Raw genomic sequence first — 23,049 nt, forward strand, 5'->3', positions numbered from 1 at the left:
AGACGAGTTTTGAGGACGCTGTATCTTCTTTCAGGAGCAAATTAGCACCTAACTCTCTTCGGGAAAGTTGTAGAGCACCTTCCAGAGCATCCGAATATGAATCCGTTTTTGATATCGCGTAAAACGTGGATTTTTTAAATATCAAAATTCAAAAAAAGGTTTTCCCATACAAATTTTTATGGAAAATTGAATCGCTTTGCGCAATGTGAGGACTTAACCAATCTTTCTCAAACTTTGAGGAGTTGTTAAGGACCCCAAAAGGAACTGAAAAATGGCTGTGCTGGAAAATCGATTTTGTTATTACACCCTAATGGACATACTTAGGTATGCTTGTACAAGCTTGTAGCGTTATATGGACACTAGGGTGTAATAAAAAAATCGATTTTCCAGCACAGCAATTTTTCAGTTCCTTTTGGGGTCCTAAACAACTCCCCAAAGTTTCAGAACGATTGGCTCAGTCCTCGCTTTGCGCAAAGCGATTCAATTTTCCATATAAATTTGTATGGGAAACATCATTTTTTGAATTTTGATATTTTAAAAATCTACGTTTCACGCCATATTAAAACCGGATTCATATTCGGTTGCTGTGGAAGGTGCTCTACAACTTTCCCGAAGAGAGTATGGGGCTAACTTGCTCCTATGAAAAGATACAGCGTGTTCAAAACTCGTCTAAAACGTGTTTTTTGCTCGAAAATCACCTTTTAGACTAGTATTGAGGACGCTGTATCTTCTTTCAGGAGCAAGTTAGCACCATACTCTCTTCGGGAAAGTTGTAGAGCACCTTCCACAGCATCCGAATATGAAGCCGGTTTTAATATAGCGTGAAACGTGGATTTTTAAAATATATAAAATCCAAAAAAATGGTTTTCCCCATTCAAATTTGTATGGAAAATTGAATCGCTTTGCGCAATGTGAGGACTTAACCAATCTTTCTCAAACTTTGGGGAGTTGTTTGGGACCCCAAAAGGAACTGAAAAATTACTGTGCTGGAAAATCGATTTTGTTATTACACCCTAATGACCCATAGGGTTAAAGTTTCCCTAATAAAATCAACAACAACAACAACTTTTCAGTAGGGTGTAATAGAGAATGGTCGTACAAGGTTTATACACTTTTAGAGCATTGAAACTAATGTTTTGTACCGCTGTGGTGAAGCTTATAGAGACAGAAAAATTTGGACCTTATCAACGACACCTTAGGGAAGGCGACCTATGGAATATTAACATTAACCTTAACATGTTGACATTAGCTGAGTTAAAAACTGCCACTGAATCCGCTTTGTAAATGCCGGTCCCGATACTCTTCAAGGGTTGTCCCCTCAGGAACTGGGAAAGATTTACTTTTTTTAAATCTTGGAAATTAATGTTGGCGAAACAACTGGACAGGTGAATAATGCATTTTAAAACATTTTTTTTCTGATCTGAAAATCTGATTTATTTTTATCATATCTTACCTGCATTTTTATTATTCCCGTTTATTTTTTTCATTCTTCTATAACTAATTTAAAACTAACAAACTTGAGCTTGAACTTGATAGACCACCCATGGTTATGTAATAGTAATATTCTATCAGCACAGCCGATCACACGCTTTCACATTCTAACATTAACATTTTAACTAACATCCATTTGGTGTTTCCCTTATCATGAGATAAACCCTCATTTTATACGGACCCAACATTCGATGGGCTATTTTCCTGACTAAACTCTATGTTGCGTTTGTCAAAAACTGACTGGCATGTTTTCATATGCTCAACATTTTTTTTTTGTTTTCTAAATTATATTAAGAGTTACACCGACCAACAGAACGGTAAATATGAAATACATTCATAAGAAGGTCCAAAGAAACACATGTACTAATTTCCCATTTTTTGTGAGTTCTCTTCCAAGTTATATCGATTGTCAAGTTAATATACGTATGTAATATGCATTACACCGACCAACAAAATATCTGCGCAGGCTCAACTTGAGGAGAAGCATGAAGTTTGGGGTCCCCAGAAACACGTACACTTTGAATTTTTCAAAAATATTTAGACAGGGTCGATTGGTTTTTCTCCAGTTTGTATGGAGAAATAGAGCTGTTCGCTACTCCCACATATTGCAAGCAAATTTTGGATTGTATGCAACAGTGACGAACCGCCCTAATTCTCCATACAAACTTTGGAGAAAAACCTGTCTAAATATTTCTGAAAAATTCAAAGTGTACGTGTGTCTGGGGACCCCAAACTTGATGCTTCCCCTCGAGCTAAGCCCGCGCAGTATTTTTTGTCAATTTTGGTAGGTCAACTGTCGAGAAAAACTCTCGCTTACTTTTTCAAAAGGTCCTATGTGCGTCCTATGGCGCATTGGTTGTTTTGAAAAAATAATCTAGAACTATTTGGTCCTCGCAAAAAAGTTGGAAAATTTCAAAGTGCACGTAACAAATGGTTGGTTAGTGTAATTTGACACACATAATTGTGAACCAAATGTTGTTTTTTTACGATTAGTAGAGTATGCTACCTAACATCAACAAGAGAAATAACTCCACCTACTTCTTTAGCTTGAACTGAGTATATTAAAGTTAGCAATGTCAATTTCATTTAGTACCTGTCTCACTGTTTCGTTGTCAAGAGATTCATCAGAAACAGTTATTCTGTCATGTTATTTAGTATCCAATCAATGTAAGAGGACACCTTAACAAATACACCTGGCAAGCTCGGATAATCCGCCTTGCATTCTTTTTCACCAAACGTTATTATTCCATACAGAACAGCAGCGATTCGAGTTCCTTCTCCACTATTAACAGATTTGAAAAGTTGTAACGGACCGCCGGAATCTCCTACGCAGTGGTTCTGGCCATTTGTTCCAACAGCGCAGATGGTCCGATCGTCAAGTTTAACCTTAGTGTTTGTTTTGGTGAATTCACTGGCGCAGTATCTATTCGTCCTCAACTCCACCGACGCATGCATCAGAACAGCGGACGTTGTTCCATTTTCAGTATGTCCCCATCCGGCAATGGTTGCGCTTTCTTTTTCGGCATCTAGATACTCTCCGTAAGGCAGGCAAATTGGCAAAACACCTAAACAAATGTTTTGATTAGTAAAATTTCAGGAAAAAATATGAATTTCATCGACTTACGATCTTCCGCCATGTCGACTGGCCTTGAAAGCCGAATTAGACCAATATCATTACTCATTTCAGAGGAGCTATAATCACGATGCTGTATGATGTCGCTATCCGCCACAGTAAAGTTCTGAACCACGGGAGCACAGTCTTCTTTTTCAACATCTGCACAATCGATGTAAGACGTTATGTTGTGTTCGCCTAATCTAACAGTTTTTCTAAAAATGATAAAAATAAATAAATATATTTACAAGTCTGAATCTTTAGTCACATATATAAACTTACACTCTGGACAAACAATGTGCTGCAGTAAGCACGTATCTTTCGGAAATTAGCGTACCTCCACAAGAGACTTCACCGGCTGAGTCCAACAGTAATGCCATCCATGGATACTGGCTCAGCTCTGCTTCTTCGCCACGCAAAATCCGATCGGAAGAAGATACACCACAATTTTCAGAGTTGTACAAATTGGTCGGCTTCTATAAGAAAAAGAAATCTTTTTAAATATTAAGTAACAGATTGTTTATTTGTAACTTCAACAAAAATCAACGGTGGCAGGTAAACCATGGATTAAAAGTGTTCTTATGTAGCATATGATCAGCATATGATTGAACATCAAACATAAAAACCATACTTAATCCACCCTTAGGTGGTTGGTGCCTCCCTCACAGTTAGAGGTTATCTTCGATCTTTTGGGCTCGTTGGAAAGGTATTTTGAATACCTTTCTAAACATGTATAACATGGTGGGGTTACTTTCAAAAACCACCCTTTTTACAATCTTCCGGACTTTTGTTAAAATCGTTTTTTAGCATAACTTTTGAAGTACTTAACTAAATTTTATAATTTTCAATAGAGACTTATGGGACCCTAAGACGGATCGAATGGGACCAAAACAGACAAAATAGGTTCAGCCATCAGTGCCGAGATAATCCAGTGCAAGTTTTTTTGATCAACATCCCTCCCCAACATTCTGAGTCGATTTGTATACGTGGATCTAGGTATTCAAACTAAGAATTTCATTTTTCGAGTGATTTTATAGCCTTTCCTAATTGAGGGGACTGGAAAAAATAGTAGATTATTTTTAAATCAAATTGTTTCAACATTGCACAGTGGTCCAGATTGCAAAACTAGGGCGTCCAATTTTCCCGGGTTTTGAAATTCCCGGGAAACGGGAAAAATATTTTTGGAATCCCGGGAATTCCCGGGATCCCGGGAAATTTTTGAAACATTAAAAAAATCTATGTTTTCATTATATTTGTTATGTTTTTCAAGCCTAAAATTATACAATTAGCTCAATACTGTTAGTTGGTGATAATTTACACTTCAATCTTAAGAAGGACAGCAATTTTTAAGATAGCTTAAAATACATTAAAAATCGCTCTTTGATGTGCTTTGGAATTTGAATGAACCGCAATTTTATATATATTTCTTTTTTATTTATTTATATAACATGACTACAAAAGCTTAAACAATTTCATTGAAACTGTCTAAAACAACAACACTTTAGATAAGTTTAGAATTTGATGTTTTATATTAAACATATTTTAAAAATTATCCCTAAGTCACTACCGCCAACTGGAGATAATTGGGACTGCAGTCTGAATAGATACACGAGATTTTAGAGCAATAAATTTTGAAATCGGTGTACTTATTTGTTTTGTAATATTCCTGTTGTAACTAAAATCAATCAAAACAATCAGAACATTATGTAAAAAATGGCTAAAACAGCAGTCTAAATTCCCTACTTTTGTCCTGATTTGCTACAGATGCTTGTTTTTGATGAAATAATTAAAGTTTCAAGTCATGAATATATGAAAATATAATACCAATTCTTTTTTAAATAAATAAAATTAAATAGAAAATATTGAAAGCGCAAGGCATTTTGCGGATCTGTAAACTAAACTTTCAGCAATTTTCCCTAACAAGCCAAATTAATGCTGATACATGCCGAATACAAATTTGAATGCTTTAAAATTCTTATCGAGTACTAAGTATTCAACTATTCATCTAATTCCACAACCAAATCTGAATTTCCAAACCAAAATTTGATTTGTTTTCAATTTCGGGAATTCCCGGGACAAAATTTAAAAAATCCCGGGATTCGGGAATTCCCGGTTTTGGAAAAATCCCGGGATTTTTGTCCCGGGAATTCCCGGGATGGACGCACTATGCAAAACTAAGTGGAAAATTGATTTTCCGAAATATGGTGTAGTTTTGGGGCTTTGGTGTCTTCAGCAAAGTTGTTGCAAATGGGAAGGGCCAACTTTAGGTATGGTTGAAAATTAGGGTGGTTCACGTTTAGGGTGATTATGAAAATCTAACTTTCCAGGAGTAATCTATGGGATTTTTTTTGTCTTCTAGAAAGTTGTTGGGCTTGCCAATCCAAGTAACTTTGTCGATGACACAAAAATTTCATCTCGCAATCTATACCTTCTACAATTAAATTTAGGGAAATCATCTGAGCAAACCTCCAAAAAATAGTTTTATGAACTTAGAAATTGTAGGTTAATTTTTAGAGAAAAGCGCAGGCCAAATTTTAAGCGCCAGGTTGTAAACGAAAGGGGAGATCTAGTACTACAAACGCTGAAAAAATCTCAGGGGTGTTTTTCTTTAAACTCGAGATAGCTTCATTTAAAAATGTCTAATTTTCAAGGGAAAAGTGTACGGGACCACCGTAAAGAAATTCATAAATTAATTGAAAATACTCATAAATAATTTTTCGATGGATTCTGAAAAGTTTGCAATCAATTTTCCTTGTTTTTTGACGAAGAACTTCGTCTTAGGGCTCTATACAGGGTAGCAATCCTTAATTTCGCGGAGCGAAATGTAACGAAAGAAAATTAAATGCGATTGCAAGATTTGTAACATTAATATCTCAGCTCCTGTTCAACACACGTAAAAGTGGTACCCACCAAACGAAAGCGGAGATTTCAAGCATTCTTACTATACCTTATTAATGGCCACGAAATTTAGTTGAAGCACTTAAAAACTGAGTTTAAATTAATAAAACTGCTTCCACACAGCAAGCAAGCACGCACACAACACACACACGCGCACACTCTCTCTCGTGACTCCGCCCCCAAAGCCTTGCCTGCGTTTGGCCTTGACACAATTTGGCGATTTTTTCCTTTTGTCCTGCTGCTTCGCAAGAGTAGCTAAACACCTGGGTGCTGAAAAGACAGAATGCGTAACGTGATTTTCGAAAGCTCCCCACTGCTCCCCACTAATACATCTGCACTACAGCTGTAAACATAAACAAAGTAGAAGGCTATGTTCAAGCTCAAGCGTGACGTATTTTTTGCTGCTGAAGTGAATTATTATGAAACATTTTGGATCTGTTGATGTTGATGTTTTAGATGAAAAATTAAGTGCTTCGCACTTTTTTCTTCGTAGACTAAACGATGGGCGGCCAAAAGAGGCCTTTTTTGTTTTCCACGTGATGAAAAATTGTGTCAAAAGTGGGTGGAATTTCGTGAATCAGAAGAGCAACCGAATGGAAGTTCCGAGATTATGTATCTTTGATGTGTAGTGATAATATCGGAGTATCCAATATTATTTGGAAAATACTATTGATAGTTATTGATAATTCGTCGCTAACATTTAAAAAGCGTCATAAACATGGATTTTGTAGACATAGCGATTATAAAATTTTAGCGACGAATTATGCCAAACTCGATTTCAAACCTCTTTTTAAGATGTTTTGACTTCGAATACCTCAATAGTCATCAATTTTTTTTTATTCCTGACTAAATAAATTTTAGATCGATCACAATACTTACCACTTCTTGGTATAATAATGCGAACAGTAAATTGGTTCCGCTTTGACAGTTCTAAATTGAGGCCGCTTTGCGGACAACTATTCTGCACCCAGCTAAACACCATCACAATTTGATATAAAAGGAGGTGCCGTTCCAAAATCAAGTCAAATCAATTTTGGACGCCGACCTGGAAGGAGCTCTTGATGCTGCGGGACCGAGAAGTTAACCAGCCACGAGGAAATCCACGATCGGACGACGTTGCCATGGAGATTTTGCGGGACGGAACCAAGGAAGGACGCACGGGGTGACGGAATCTACAGCTACACAGAAAGCTGCTCTCACCCCTTCGCTCTCTCTTTGACAAATTTGACATTTTGGCAGTAGTGGCCACCACCTGGAGTGGCCGGAGGCCCCGGGGGTGTTCCGATAGGGGGACATTAGTGGAACCATAAGAGTTGGGGCAATATGGGTATCAAACTTTAGGGTTTTTGATACTGGACATGAAATTTGACATTTTGGCAGTAGTGGCCACCACCTGGAGTGGCCGGAGGCCCCGGAGGTGTTCCGATAGGGGGACATTTGCGGAACCATAAGAGTTGGGGCAATATGGGTATCAAACTCTAGGGTTTGTGTGTTGTGTCTTTAACACATGGTTCAGAATGACTCTTTGTAATAAATTGTAGTCCTGATAACGCCTTTTTATTGTTTGCAAAATATTTCTTAAAAATTGTTCAATGCCGAAAGTTTAACAGAGAATTGATGAAATGATTTCATATCAACTGGCCCGAAAATCTTGCCATTACGATTAGCTGAAGAAGCGTTTGAAATTTTTAAACGTTATCCAACGTCGAAATACCATGAGACCATCTTTGAGCAAAAATAAATAGATCTTACGAAATAACTCTTTCGTGATTGATTTTGTGGCCAAGAAACGCAAATATTAAAAACTATAAAAATTTCATTTACTTTTGTGTCCGAAGTTCTTCGTCATGATGGTTATGCCTGTAGCATTACCACTACACCTTTTTTCCTTGAAAATGACATTTGTGATCACTAATTTTTTTGCTCTCTTATTTCTTGGGAAACAATTGTTTTTCCAACACTGTTCATTTTTCCTGTCACTTTAATATACACTTATTTAAAAAAAGTCATTGTGACTGACAAACCAACCCAGGAAGTCAAAACATATTTGTTGCTTTTTTTAAAAAAAAGCGCATTGGAAACAAATCTTTGCAATAAATATTACATGAATGCAAAAATATCAACCATACGTCAAGTTAGTGGAGATACGGTTTACAACACTGTAATCACTATAAATCCATGCATACCAGTCTGAAAATTTAAACTTACCCTTCTTGTTGTACTGAAATCACTTCGCACTGTATGTTGTTGTTCGTCATCGAAGTTCTTCGTTGATTTAGTTCGAACACAGAAAATGTTTAATGGACTGTTGGAATCTGTAATTGAAGTGGAGTATACCGTTACTAGATTTTTTTTTCTTTTTTTTTGAATGAAAGTTATTATTATTGGCATGACATTTTTTCACTTTATTTTTCACTTCATGTAAACTCATTCACAATAAAAAACTGATATTTCATAATTTATAGTACCGTCATCTGGGGCGAAACAGGACACATGGAGCGAATTGGGACAGCTGTTTTACCCTTTTACTGCCCAATATCTGGATGTTTTTGATTGTTTTCGGATAGAACTGACACAGATCAACAAAAATAGTACATCGATTTCAAAATTTTAAGCTTTTAAGTGCTCTAAAACCTGCTGTCCCTATTCAGACTGTAGTCCCGATTCGCCCCAGATGACGGTACACCAACAAAAATCAATATATGTATTGTCTTATTAAACATTGAGAATGCATTTTGCATAAATAAAATTTGTGAGTTTATTTTAAATTTGTTTTATAATGTCGTTTTTATTAGAAATAGCGCATATCTCTGCAACAACCTCATTGCATAATAAGGCAGAAGGGCGTCCAATTCAATGTTGAGCATCTTGTGTGAAATTAGTAGATGTTTCACTGAACTGCTGTACACGGAAAAAAAAGTGTGCGAGAAATCGTGAATTTCGATTCATGATTTCGTGAATAATTTTGTGCATGATTTCGTGATACCTTTCATGATTTCATGAATTTTATTCATGAAATCGTGCATAAAAATGCACGAATTTATGAATTTAATTCATGGCAAAAATATTTTTACGAATATTCATGAATTTTCCTTCATGAAATCATGCATATCACTATTCATGATTTCATGACTGATTTTCATGAAGTCATGACTAAACTTCATGAATTCATGAAAAATATTCATGATTTTACGATTATTTATGCATGCGTAAATTTTACGTCGTAAAATTTTATTCGCGAATTTATGAATCATGTTTTTCATGATTTCATGAAAGTTTACATGTTTTCATGAATAAAATGCATGAATTCGTGCATAACATTCATGGGTTTATGAATTTGTATCCATGTTTATGACGAGTGATCTTGATCAATCAAGAACAGTTTCGTTCGAACTGTCAAGTTTGTTTTTCGCTTGCCAGTTAAGCCGCGTGTTTATTTGCCACGAAGTCAATCGCGTTGTGACTTGTCGCGTCCTGTTGTGTTTGCCGGTAAAAGTGACCGTGATTTGCGGACCCGGGATTTGGAGGTGCTGTCCACCGGAACCGGGAAAAGATCTGCGGCCGTTCCGTTGGAAATGGCAACGGAGCCAAGGGCTAGCAGGAAGAGGACCGAGCTGCAGGAGGAGGACCGAGTGGCAGTAGGAGAACCGAGCGCGGGAGGAGGACCGGGCGGCAGGAGGAGGACCGAGCGGCAAGAGTAGGACCGAGTGGCAAGAGGAGGGCCGAATGGCAGGAGGAGGACCGAGCAGCAAGAGTAGGACCGAGTGGCAGGAGGAGGAACGAGCGCGGGAGGAGGACCAGGCGGAAGAAGGAGGGCCGAGCGGCAGGAGGAGTAACAAGGTAAGAGACAGAACAGTTCCCGGTTTGTTTCGATTGTCGAATCAAGGGGAACATGGCCCATAAGACAGTTCCCGTGTTTTATCTCCGCGTGTGACAGTTTCTTGGTCGTGGACTCGTAGGGATCTCGGTTTTCTGTCAATTGCCGGAGCATTCTACGCGTGTGACAGACAGTGAGGTTTGTTTTGGTTTTGGAAACGAAAAAATCCCGTTTTTTTATCGGTTCTCGTGGATGCGCTGAGTGACATTTCGGTGCTTTGTTTTGAGCTAGAAATGGGGACATAGGTGAAGTATGTTAATAATTTTAATGATTTTAATATTGTAAGCATATTATTTTAAAGTATTTAACATATTTAAAGTATTTGAAGTTAATAACGTATTTTAATAATTTTCAGCATTTCAATTTTCTTAGGTACTTTAATTTTGTAAAGACTTTTAAGTTTTTTGAAATATTATTATTTTTAGGTATGTTAAGTATGCTAATGAATTTAGGAATTTTTATTTTAACAGGTATGTTAATATTGTGACTTTTAAAAGTTTCTAAGTATTTCAAGTATTTTAAATATTTCAAGTGTTTAGAGTTTGTTGAGTGTTGAAATAATTTTAAGCATTTAATTTTTTCCAGGTATTTTAATATTGTAAGTATTAAAAATATTTTAAGTATTTGAAATATTTATTTTTTAAGTATATTCATTTGTTCAGGTATTTTAATATTAAATGTTTTTAAAGTTTTCAAGTATTTCAAGTATTTGAAATAATTGAAGTGTTTAAAGTTTGTTAAGCTTTTAAATAATTTTAAGCAATTAATTTTTTATAGGTATTTTAATATTTCAAGAACTTGAAATGTTTTAAGTATTTTTAAGTTTTTAACATATTTAAAGTATTTAAAGAATTTTAATAATTTTAAGTATTTTCAGTATTTTAAGTATTTTAAGTATTTTAAGGTATTTTAAGTATTTTAAGTATTTTAAGTATTTTAATTATTTTAAGTTCTTCAAGTATTTCAAGTATTTTAAGTATTTTAAGTATTTTAAGTATTTTAAGTATTTTAAGTATTTTAAGTATTTTAAGTATTTTAAGTATTTTAAGTATTTTAAGTATTTTAAGTATTTTAAGTTTTTTGAGTTTTTTAAGTATTTTAAGTATTTTAAGTATTTTAAGTATTTTAAGTATTTTAAGTATTTTAAGTATTTTAAGTATTTTAAAAATTTTAAGTATTTTAAGTATTTTAAGTATTTTAAGTATTTGAAGTATTTTAAGTATTTTAAGTATTTTAAGTATTTAAAGTATTTTAAGTATTTTAAGTATTTTAAGTATTTTAAGTATTTAAAGTATTTTAAGTATTTTAACTATCTTAAGTATTTTAAGTATTTAAAGTATTTAAAGTATTTAAAGTATTTAAAGTATTTAAAGTATTTAAAGTATTTAAAGTATTTAAAGTATTTAAAGTATTTAAAGTATTTAAAGTATTTAAAGTATTTAAAGTATTTAAAGTATTTTAAGTATTTTAAGTATTTTAAGTTTTTTGAGTTTTTTAAGTATTTTAAGTATTTTAAGTATTTTAAGTATTTTAAGTATTTTAAGTATTTTAAGTATTTTAAGTATTTTAAGTATTTTAAGTATTTTAAGTATTTTAAGTATTTTAAAAATTTTAAGTATTTTAAGTATTTTAAGTATTTTAAGTATTTTAAGTATTTTAAGTATTCTTAGTATTTTAAGTATTTTAAGTATTTAAAGTATTTAAAGTATTTTAAGTATTTTAAGTATTTTAAGTATTTTAAGTATTTTAAGTATTTTAAGTATTTTAAGTATTTTAAGTATTTTAAGAATTTTAAGTATTTTAAGTATTTTAAGTATTTTAAGTATTTTAAGTATTTTAAGTATTTTAAGTATTTTAAGGTATTTTAAGTATTTTAAGTATTTTAAGTATTTTAAGTATTTTAATTATTTTAAGTTCTTCAAGTATTTCAAGTATTTTAAGTATTTTAAGTATTTAAAGTATTTAAAGTATTTAAAGTATTTAAAGTATTTAAAGTATTTAAAGTATTTAAAAAAATTAAAGTATTTAAAGTATTTAAAGTATTTAAAGTATTTAAAGTATTTAAAGTATTTAAAGTATTTAAAGTATTTAAAGTATTTAAAGTATTTAAAGTATTTAAAGTATTTAAAGTATTTAAAGTATTTAAAGTATTTAAAGTATTTAAAGTATTTAAAGTATTTAAAGTATTTAAAGTATTTAAAGTATTTAAAGTATTTAAAGTATTTAAAGTATTTAAAGTATTTAAAGTATTTAAAGTATTTAAGGTATTTAAAGTATTTAAAGTATTTAAAGTATTTAAAGTATTTAAAGTATTTAAAGTATTTAAAGTATTTAAAGTATTTAAAGTATTTGAAGTATTTGAAGTATTTGAAGTATTTGAAGTATTTGAAGTATTTGAAGTATTTGAAGTATTTGAAGTATTTGAAGTATTTGAAGTATTTGAAGTATTTGAAGTATTTTAAGTATTCTAAGAATTTTAATTACTTTAAGTAAAGAGTTTAAAACTCTATAATAAAGTATACAAAAAAAGTATTTTTGGTATTTCAAGTTTTTTAAGTTTTATGAGCATTTTATTTATTTTATGTATTTTGCGTATTTCAATTATTTTGAGTTTGTGAAGTATTTAATTTATTTTGCGTATTTTTAATAGTTTGAGTTTTTGAAGTTTTTAAAGATTTTTATTTTGTTGAGTATTTTAAGAATTTCGGTGTTTTTTTTAATTTTCAATTCAACTCTCTATGACTCTATTTGCGTCAAATTAAAGTGTTTGATCATCTGCATTTACAAAAATAAATCCTTTTATTGTAATTAATCACTTTATTGTAATTGGAGTTATTATTGAGACAAAAAAATTATGGCTTTATTATACGAATTATCGATTATTCTATTATTAGTTTATCAGACAATCGAGTCTGGATTGTACAAGAAATCCCTTAGGTCTTTTTGTATTTAATTTAAGTTTTCGTTGTATTTTTGTATAGTAACGATCGGTACCCAATTAACGTTTCCGAAATGCTCATGTCAAGTTTTTGAATGTTGGTTTTACTAAATTTATGATTGTATTTTTAATTTATTTAAAGCATTTTTGAACATCACATAACTGGGACCTTTGTAAATTCAGAATTCTTCCGCAGTGACCGGTAATCGGTTCCAAGGTGGCCAGATGGAGCCAGAGTACATTGGCATCACATACAATGGCTACAGTTTTAAATTTCATGAATTTTGATATGTCACATAACAGGGTTCCTTGCACATTCCGAAATGTCCCCAGTGACCACCGGTAACCGGTGACCGGTTCCAAAGTGGCCAGGTGGGGCCAGATTACATTGGCATCACATAAAATGGCCAAAGATTTGAATTTCATGAATTTTGATATGTCACAAGGCAGGGTTCCTTGCACATTCCGAAATGTCCCCAGTGACCACCGGTAACCGGTGACCGGTTCCAAAGTGGCCAGGTGGGGCCATAGTACATTGGAATCACATAAAATGTGCTCCGTTTTTTTTTTCACAAAACAGGATTCCTTGTCAATTCCGGTATGTGCCCCCAGTGGCACGATATGGTAAATGTACAGAAAAAGTAATCCGGAAATTGTGAAAATCGTACCATGAAATCGTGAATATTACGAGTTTTACTTTACGAATTTTTGAACTATGCATATTGGGCACGAATAAGCCAGGAGCCGTGAATAAGTATGCATGATTAGACATGCCCGAATACACTCGTAAACGTGAATTAAATTCATGATTTCATAAAAAAAATCACGAATTCATGAAATTTATGCATGATTTCATGAAGTTTATACATGATTTCACGAATTTTTTTACGCCTTCAAAAATAAATCATAAAAAATATTCCAGAACTCATGAATTTTGTGCACGAATTCATGAATAAAATTCACGATTTCATGATTTATTTACATTTTTTCATGAATTGTGAGCATGAAATCGCGAATATTTTTACGCCTTCATTTACAAATCGTAAAAATAATTCGAGATTTCATGAATTTTGTGCACGAAGTCATGCATAAAAATTCATGATTTCATGAATTTTATGCATGAAATCATGAATTTTAATTCACGAGGTATATTTTTTTGATCGTAATCATGAATTTTTATTCATAAAATCGTGAATATTTTTCACGACTTCATGCATCCATTTCATGAAATCATGAATATTATTCACGTTTACGAGTGAAATCGGTCATGGAAAGTCATGCATATTTATTCACGATTCTTGGATAATTCGTGCCCATTATGCATAGTTCAAAAATTCGTAAAGCAAAAATCGCGATATTCACGATTTCATGGTACGATTTGCATGATTTTCAGAAACCTTTTTTTTCCGTGTAAGATTCGTAGAAAATGATTCGTCCACTCTGGAGAATGTTTGTTTGTTTGTTTATTAGGTTTTACACCGTGACGTCATTTGACAGCTCATGTGCACTGTTTACATGGTCTTCGTCGATTGTCGACGAATTTCCCCGAACAAAATCGACGACCGCATCGAACTGTGCTAAGTCCATGTAAACAGTGCACTCCTTTCTAACCTCCAAATCGAGTCGGCGTAAAACCTAATTAAGTATCAACAGGCCACCAACAACCCCAAAATGCCCCAATGATACTGTGACTATGTTACACAATAATAATTTAATTACATCTAAAAAACTCTAAAGATTGCTTTTTCAAAACATCACGTGACACATTAAAATAAAAAATTGAGGCTACTCGATTGAAGGTCCGTTGAAGTCCGATCATGGAGCCGTGTGCACTGTAGTTGGCGGCTTCAAGTGGGATTCGGAAGGAGGCACCTCCGCGCAGCACACAAGATCTAGCTTGCAGGTTCAGCTCACCGAGTAGGGAGGGGCAATCAATCCTTGATGTTAGCAGGTCGGCAACAGCGGTTACACGTGCGGCGTTGCGACGAACAGCCAAAAAGTCCAGATGGATAAGCTGACATCTGCTTTCGTAGCTTGGGAGACGGTGGGGGTCTCTCCATGGAAGCAAGCGGAGTGCGAAACGAATGAATCGTCGCTGCACGCTCTCGATCCTCTCCGAGCTATTCTGGTACCAGGGATTCCACACCACGGAACTGTATTCCAGAGTTGACCGAACAAGGCCGCAGTACAATGACTTCAGGCAGTAGACGTCGGTGAACTTTTTGGTCGCACGAAATATGAAACCAAGCAGTCTTGAGGCTTTTGCAACGATGTATGGGTCATTCCATCTGAAGCGGAACAGCATTTGAAAATTACCCTCTCCGATCCTGCTCAAATTTGGCAGGGCTGTTGATACTATCAAAACATGCAAGAATCCCGAATTTCATCCAAATCGGACCACCCGCTTCATTTTTGTACCTCCCCAAAAAATCGACTTTTTGGCGATTTTTGAGCAAAACCCCTTTTTTCAAACAGCGATAGCTCAGGAACCACAAATCATGGAAGGTCGGTCTTAGACTCAATTTTGAAGGAAATTGGACGTAGAATCCATTTCCGTGATCAAAATTTTGATTAATTTATGTTTTCTTCCTGTATTGCGCAATTGAAAACTTAAAACGGCCGTATCTCAAAACACCCCATCTTATTTTTTTAATTTGACCTCACCATCGTATTTCCCGGCCAATTTTACATAAGAATCACTTATCGACAGAAATGAATATGTTTCGTTCCAGAGATATCGAATTTTAAAGTTTTGAGTTTTTGAGATTACCTACATCAGCTTCATTCGCCACATCTGCTAGAAGCACACAGGCGGGCTGATTGATAACTGCTACCTGGTGTTCTGGGAGATGATTAATTTTATTTTTGTTTTTATAATTTTACGCAAATATTTTTTCAAATAGCTAATATCTTGATCAATCTTTTTTTGTGTAAGGAATATTTACTGGGTTATTTTGAATGCACCGTTTTTTACGTGTTGCTAACCGTTTAAGAGTACCCCCGAGGCCATGACTAGGGCCTTTGTCATGGGCGGTAGCAAAATAGTGCCATTCAGCAAAACCACCAAAATCTGATTTATGGATTAAAGGTTTGATCATATTAAATCGATATTTATATTGTGAGCCAGCTCCATTTGATTGAATGATGATTTTGGTCAAGATACACTTAATTAAAAAATCCTTATACGTGTGAACAGCAGCCGTATTGTGTTCCAAGAATCCAAGAATGATAGAAGAAAAAAAAACATTGTTGTTCGGACGGTGTCGGACGGAATTAGCCGCTTCGCAGCAGATCAAACTTTGTAATTTCCTAACATTTTTATACTTTCCAGAAATCCTTTTCCTACTCCTTGCGATCGTCCTTCACTAGAATACAACGTATGAACAAATTTTATTCATTTTAATTCATAATTTTTACTCAATAATGTATCGTATTGTTCAGTGTTACTTAAAAGATCAATTGAGTACTAAAGTACTATGTAAATTTTTTATGTACAACGGTAAAAAACACGATTAAAACCCATTTCTGATCACTTTTTTTCATTTCAATGCAAAAAAAAATATTGAAAAGACAACATTTTTTCGATGGATCAACTATGGTCCCCTTGGAACGAGCTGTCAAGTAGGACCTTTTCTGTCAAGAAGGGCCGTGAAGTTATTTTTTTTAAATTGAATTAAAAATCCATTTTAAATTATTTGCGGTCGATCAAAGGGTCATTGTACTCAGCAAAATAAGCTTTATCGTTTTGAACAATAACATCACAAATTTAAGCTTAATTTTAGGACCCAGTTGCATTTTCCTGCTCGCTCCGTCGTAATCCAATTCTGCTCTGTCCTGTGGGTTAGCACAGAAATTCATTTAATTTTTTTTTGAGCAGATACACATTCGCGATTAAACTCCAGTTTCCTACAGTTATATTGGTAATTTTTGCTCAATGTGATAAAGATTATTTATGATGAATTATTATTTTAATAAATCTAGAGTTTTTTTTTATTAGGTCCTATAAACATATGAAAGACAATAGTTTATTGGTCCTTTTCAAAAAAAACTCTGGAAATGACCAGGTAGCAGTTATTGATCAACCCGCCTGTGTGCTTCCAGCAGATGCGGCGAATGAAGCTGATGTAGGTAATCTCAAAAACTCAAAACTTTAAAATTCGATATCTCTGGAACGAAACATATTCATTTCTGTCGATAAGTGATTCTTATGTAAAATTGGCCGGGGAATATGATGGTGAAGTCAAATTAAAAAAATAAGATGGGGTGTTTTGAGATACGGCCGTTTTAAGTTTTCAATTGCGCAATACAGGTAGAACAAATAAATTAATCAAAAAATTGATCACGGAAATGGATTATATGTCCAATTTCCTTCAAAATTGAGTCTAAGACCGACCTTCCATGATTTGTGGTTCCTGAGCTATCGCCGTTTGAAAATAGGGGTTTTGCTCAAAAATCGCCAAAAAGTCAATTTTTTGGGGAGGTACACAAATGGAGGGGGTGGTCCGATTTGGATGAAATTCGGGATTCTCGCATGTTTTGATAGTATCAACAGCCCTGCCAAATTTGAGCAGGATCGGAGAGGGTAATTTTCAAATTTGCACTTTTTCGTGCACAGTTGAGATGGAATGACCCGTATGCGACGTGATTCTTGTACGTGAGCATCGCGTCAAGCAGCACTCCGAGATCGTTTATGCATTCGACCCGCGGGACGGTTGTTCCGAGGAGCGTGTAGTTGTGCGTGGTCGGTCTGAGCTTCCTGGTGAACGATATAACGGAACACTTCTGAGGATTTAAGGTCATGCGATTTGTGGCACACCAGTCGGCAAATTTGTCCAGCTGCTGTTGAAGTAGTTCAGCGTCATTCGTCGAGTTCACGTACCGGGAGATCTTCAAGTCGTCGGCATAAGCGAGTCTTGGTCCATCCAGTACAAAATTGCTGTCGTTAAAGGCATGAAGCCATGTTGCTCAGCGCAGATCTGTTGCTTGCAGTGAAAATACACCAGGTTGAGCACAGCGAGCTCGAACAGTTTGGAGACAGCGCAAAGCGGCGAGATGTCACGTTTGTTTCCCTTTTTATAGACTGGAAACATGAAAGCAGTTTTCCACAGGTCCGGAAAAACCCCTTTGTCGAGAGAGTGCTGGAACAGGAATCGTAGTGGGGCAGTAGGCATTGGATGCACTTTTTCAGGATACTGGAGGGGATTCCATCAGGTCCTATGGATGAGGTTGATTTCAATTTGGCAGCTGCGTTCATGATTCGTTGGTCATCGAGTACGAGTCGGTCCAGAACGTTGCCGCAGGGTGGCACATTTTCAGTGGCGGTTGCGACCTCGTGCGGTGAAAGGGATTCATTGATGAACATTCTGGAAAATTTCTCTGCAAACAGTTGACAGATGGTATCGGGATTTGAAGCGGTCTCGTTGTCAAGGAACATAGAGGAAGGCAAACCACTTTCTTTCCTCTGGTCATTGAAGTGTTTCCAGAAGGCTTTCGGATTTGATTTCAGTTTTTGTTGGATCCGGTATCGATAGCGGTTGTAATAGTGATTGTTCAGGGTCTTGTACCGTTGGTTCAGTCGAAGGTAGTGGTCTCTGAGTGGTAGTGTGCGCTTTCGGGAAAACTTTTTGAGAACGGCTCGTTTTTTGGATTTCAGCTTCTTCAACTCGTTGGTCTGCCACGGGATGCGATCGGGGGGCAGGATTGCTTTTTTGGGTACGTGACGGTCAATTGCGTACGAGAGGATGTTAGAAAAGGTCTGCACCGCCACATTAACATCGTCTGGGTCTAGCGTGTTAGTCCAGTCAATGCTCGTTAATATCTCAGCGATTCCGTTAATGTCAGCCTTGCGGTAATCGTACCGGATCGGTTCGAATGTCACAGTGCGTGCGGGATAGCGGAGTACGTCCAGGGACAAAATCAGGGGCTGGTGATGGGGAACGGTCTTAACTAGAGGAGCTGGGGCGACATATATTGGAGGCGCAATGTCCTGCCGGCTGACGAAGCAGAGGTCAAGCGTTGCTCTCGTTTGGGAAGCTATTCATCTGCTCCAGCGTGGCGGTGCTGTAGACGTCCAACAGATCGGTGATGTTAACGGACTTCGCCTGGAGGCGTGGATCAGGATACAGGAATCCATCGTGAGAGTGCAGCCACCGAAGCTTGTCAAAGTTCATGTCGCCGATTACCAGGATGTCACCTCCGGGTCGAGCGGAAAATTCGCGGAAGGCCAAACCCTCTGGCCAGTTGTCGATAATCCCGACTGACGCCGACTTTGAAGGTGATTGATGTTAGGGTGGAAATGTATCATAGCAAACCGTTGTCGCACTAGCTAGTCAAAAGGTAAGCCTGCCCGCGGCCTACTCGGGGTTAGTAAGAATGGGATTGATGTTAAAAGACAAGGCGTGTGAAGGGAAGGGGGATTGTGTAGGGGTCTTGGTTGGCTCTGCTGGCCTTTGTTTTTGTCTTCAGCTGCAACTCGATGTCCAGCTGCTGGGCGCGATCTTGCTCTGCTTCCGGTGCAAATCAGAAACGACGGATTTGTGTAAAAGCGAGTTATACTAACTGAAGAAAAACTAACTGGAGGAAAACTAGGGGTACTTGCGCTCGACAGGAAATATGTTTCGTAAAGAAACATTCTGTTGATGGTCAATTATTGGTTTACAATGTCGTTCCAAGCCACCTTAAGGCATTTGTTAGTTTGAATAAAATAAAATAAGATTATAAACCACTGCATTACATTCTGTTATGAATCACGAAATGCTTCTCGTGCTAACTTGGTCGAGGATTACGTTGTTGGATGCTACAAAACATCTCGTTTAATTTTCATATCTGACGCTTTATCGGAGTTTATAAACAACGCGAGACGCCACTCGGACTGGCATGCACTGCATTCCAAGTGTGACCGCTGAGTGTATTATAAATGTTCTTTTTTAAACATTGTTTGGAGATGCAATTCAAAGTTACATTTTGGAAACCAACAGATTCATGAAGCGAAATGATTCACACAGACTCACAGGTTTAATCAGAAGATTTATAATAAATACTAGAAGCAAGTGGAAAGCCCCAACGCGGAATAGCTACAACTATCAGCAACCACTTTGTAGAATGTACTCGCTTAATAACGTACGAACGTTACCAAGTATGACATAGATGTACTTTTCACTTATTTTCAAAAACAATCACAACAACTCTTAAATTTTCATCACCTTCTAAACTCACCACTACTACACGAATTGCCGGTTAGCAACACTATAACAAGCACTACGATCGTACCACATGCCACCCCCAACAACCCCGACACTATGCACAATTTTGTATTTCCGTGCTGTTGCCATGATGAATATTGCACATCTTCACTAAAATTTCCGTTTCCGTGCACCGGCGTTTTCTCGGGTGACAACACTTGAAGCTCCGTCATTTGCTCCATCCTTACCGCGCGAATGTTTGTTTGCTTCTGAACACTTTTCGTGTATTCTTTTACGCTTTATGCTAGCTCTCTCTTTCTCTTTTTATTTTTCTCGTCGAGTAGTGAATTTATTCGCACACGCTTGAACGTGTGAAAACGCGTGTGTACTGATTCAGAACAAACGTGTGTTATAATCGTGATTGTTATTTGCATATGCATCGCTTTTGTGTTTAATAGGATATTATAAATTCTTCAAATTTAAGTTAATTTGTTTTTTTTTACTACAACGGAGATCTTGTGCTTAACCAACAGCCGGTTTGTGAAACATATTTCCGTCCGATGTCACTATCAAAAAAGAGTGGCTCAAGAGAAAAAGTGATCATTAAAAACGCGAACGATACGGAACGCGAACTTGATTGGACCAGATCAAAAAGGCCATCGTGCCGAACGACGAACATCTTCGGACACGGCGTGTGACGTCTTCGTGATGACGTATTTTGATCGTCGTGAACGTAACCTTTTAAAGAAAATTTGAAATGTCTTGGTTGAAGGAATCTAGAGATCCACAGAAATGGGGCGATTGGGTCCTAACATTAAGCTTAAATGTGTGATATTATTGTTCAGAACGATAAGCTTATTTTTCTGGGTACTGTGACCCTTTTTACGACCGCAATGGTTTGAAATGTTGTCTTGTTAATTTATTTATTTTGCATTCAAATGAAAAAAAGTGATCAGAAATTGTTTTTAATCGTGTTTTTTACTGTTGTACATAAAAATTCGCATAGGACCGAAAATAAACTTTGAAAATTTATGTTGTCATATGTATTCGAAATACTATAAAGTTAAAATTTCATTAAAAATAAGTATGTACGTTTGTGGTTTTACAATGCACGAACTAACAAAGTTGAACATATTTGGAATTTCCCACGTCAACCGAGAACCGGTTCGGAGGGTACCTTTTTTATTTTTGATCTCCCTCTTGCAGAAGAAACTGCATACTGACGGCGACACTTTTGGATCTATATTCGAAGAACCATCGAAAAAAAAGTGATATTAACTTATGCAGCACCCGGTTAGTGAGTCACATCCGGTCCGGTTCTCATATTCGGTAGATTAGTGTGAAAGTATTCTTTGGATATTTTTATCGCGCAAACGAATGAAAGGAAGATTGATACACTCAGTTACAATAAAAAGGTAACTTTTTTTAAATAAAATAAAATTGTAGTTACTGTGATATAATAAATATTCGAACAGCTGTATCTAAGGGAAAGATGTTGCATAATGATGATTTTCTGCACCAGTCATACATCTAACTTTTAGCACGGTATGGTGGAAGCAAATTACACCCAAAACTGGCAGCGCTAGTCCGAGAGAATGATGGTCTCGAGTCGAGAGAATAGTGGTACCATTCACGGACGCAGAGAACACAGCTCGAGATGGGCGATAGAACTATTCTCTCGAGGTTCATTTGCAAAAAAAGTTCATCCGTCAAACAAAAAACCAAAAGTGTCGACAACGGGAATCGAACCAGAGACCTTTGACAAACCAATCCAATGACTTAGCTGCCTCGGCCACCACAGCTTGGTGACCAAGGAGAAGTCAGAAGTCGATGTATGACACTTGTTGGAGATTTATTGATTCAACTAACGAATGAACTCATTTGTTATGATGGTGTGAGTTGGTACCATTATTCTATCGATTTTAGCACTGAGCCCTCAATAAATTTTGAGAGAACGATTATCTCGACTCTGAATTTTGGGTGTATTATAAATCGAAATAACCCATGGGAGATTTAAACGTAAAAAGTTGTGTTTCACCTTCATGATTAAGAATATGCTCGATTCAACATATTCTATCGGTGAAAATTGCGTTTTTCTGAAGAAAAAAAAGTTTTCTCATATAAAGTACCATGGAAGGAGGCGCATGGTGGCTCAAGTGAATTTTAATAATTTGTTAATAAGCCTTTTTATATGACGTGTTTCAAAATGTTTTACATTTCTTTTACCATTGATTAGCAGAAACTTTCGAAATAAGTACTTTTTAATCAATTTTATTATTTTTTATTTAGTACCATACGTCTCCATCAGTATGAAAAAAAATTTTTTTTTCTGAAAAACGCAATTTTCACCGAATACCTTGAATCGAACATATTCTTAATCAGGAAGGTGAAACAAAACTTTCTACGTGGGTAATTTTCCGCCAACTCACACAGCAGTTGCCCCGACCCCTCTATTTACGTGGAACTTTGTCCTAAGGGGTAAATTTTGTCCCTGAACACGATTCCGAGGTTCATTTTTTGATATCTCGTGACGGAGGGGCGGTACGACCCCTTCCATTTTTGAACATGTGAAAAAAGAGGTGTTTTTCAATAATTTGCAGCCTGAAACGGTGATGAGATAGAAATTTGGTGTCAAAGGGACTTTTTTGTAAAATTAGACGCCCGATTTGATGGCGTACTCAGAATTCCGAAAAAAAGTATTTTTCATCGAAAAAAAAAACACTAAAAAAGTTTTAAAAATTCTCCCATTTTCCGTTACTCGACTGTAAATTTTTTTGGAACTTGTCATTTTATGGGAAATTTAATGTTCTTTTCGAATCTACATTGACCCAGAAGGGTCATTTTTTCATTTAGAACAAAAATTTTCATTTTAAAATTTCGTGTTTTTTCTAACTTTGCAGGGTTATTTTCTAGAGTGTAACAATGTTCTACAAAGTTGTAGAGCAGACAATAACAAAAATTTTAATATAAAAAAGTACGTTTTTTCGGAATTCTGAGTACGCCATCAAATCGGGCGTCTAATTTTACATAAAAGTCCCTTTGACACCAAATT

General features: G+C 35.7%; 2 protein-coding genes across 2 annotated transcripts in view; one reads left to right on the forward strand and one right to left on the reverse strand.

Annotated features, from left to right (window-relative positions):
* The window catches only part of LOC120427994 (alpha-ketoglutarate-dependent dioxygenase alkB homolog 4), a 284,866-nt gene that overhangs the window by 18,766 nt on the left and 243,051 nt on the right, over window positions 1–23,049 (forward strand). The window lies entirely within an intron of this gene.
* Window positions 1,387–20,307, reverse strand: LOC120428685 (serine protease grass-like). The gene is made up of 5 exons (XM_039593754.2): window positions 20,032–20,307; window positions 8,210–8,316; window positions 3,386–3,579; window positions 3,116–3,318; window positions 1,387–3,056 (listed from the first exon to the last, which is right to left on the reverse strand). The coding sequence occupies exons 1-5, from the start codon at window positions 20,237–20,239 to the stop codon at window positions 2,626–2,628; spliced, it is 1,143 nt and encodes a 380-aa protein (XP_039449688.1). The 5' UTR covers window positions 20,240–20,307; the 3' UTR covers window positions 1,387–2,625.

This window comes from Culex pipiens, chromosome 2 (genome assembly GCF_016801865.2).
Source record: "Culex pipiens pallens isolate TS chromosome 2, TS_CPP_V2, whole genome shotgun sequence".
Taxonomy (NCBI): domain Eukaryota; kingdom Metazoa; phylum Arthropoda; class Insecta; order Diptera; family Culicidae; genus Culex; species Culex pipiens.

Bases quoted from the DNA above. Each gene is read 5' to 3' on its own strand.
- LOC120428685 (XM_039593754.2), bottom strand. From the start codon at position 20,239: ATGGAGCAAATGACGGAGCTTCAAGTGTTGTCACCCGAGAAAACGCCG. The intron at 8,317-20,031 runs GTGAGTTTAGAA...CTTCAATTACAG, and splicing joins CGGCAATTCGTGTAGTAGTG to ATTCCAACAGTCCATTAAAC. The intron at 3,580-8,209 runs GTAAGTTTAAAT...TTTTTCTTATAG, and splicing joins ATTTCAGTACAACAAGAAGG to AAGCCGACCAATTTGTACAA.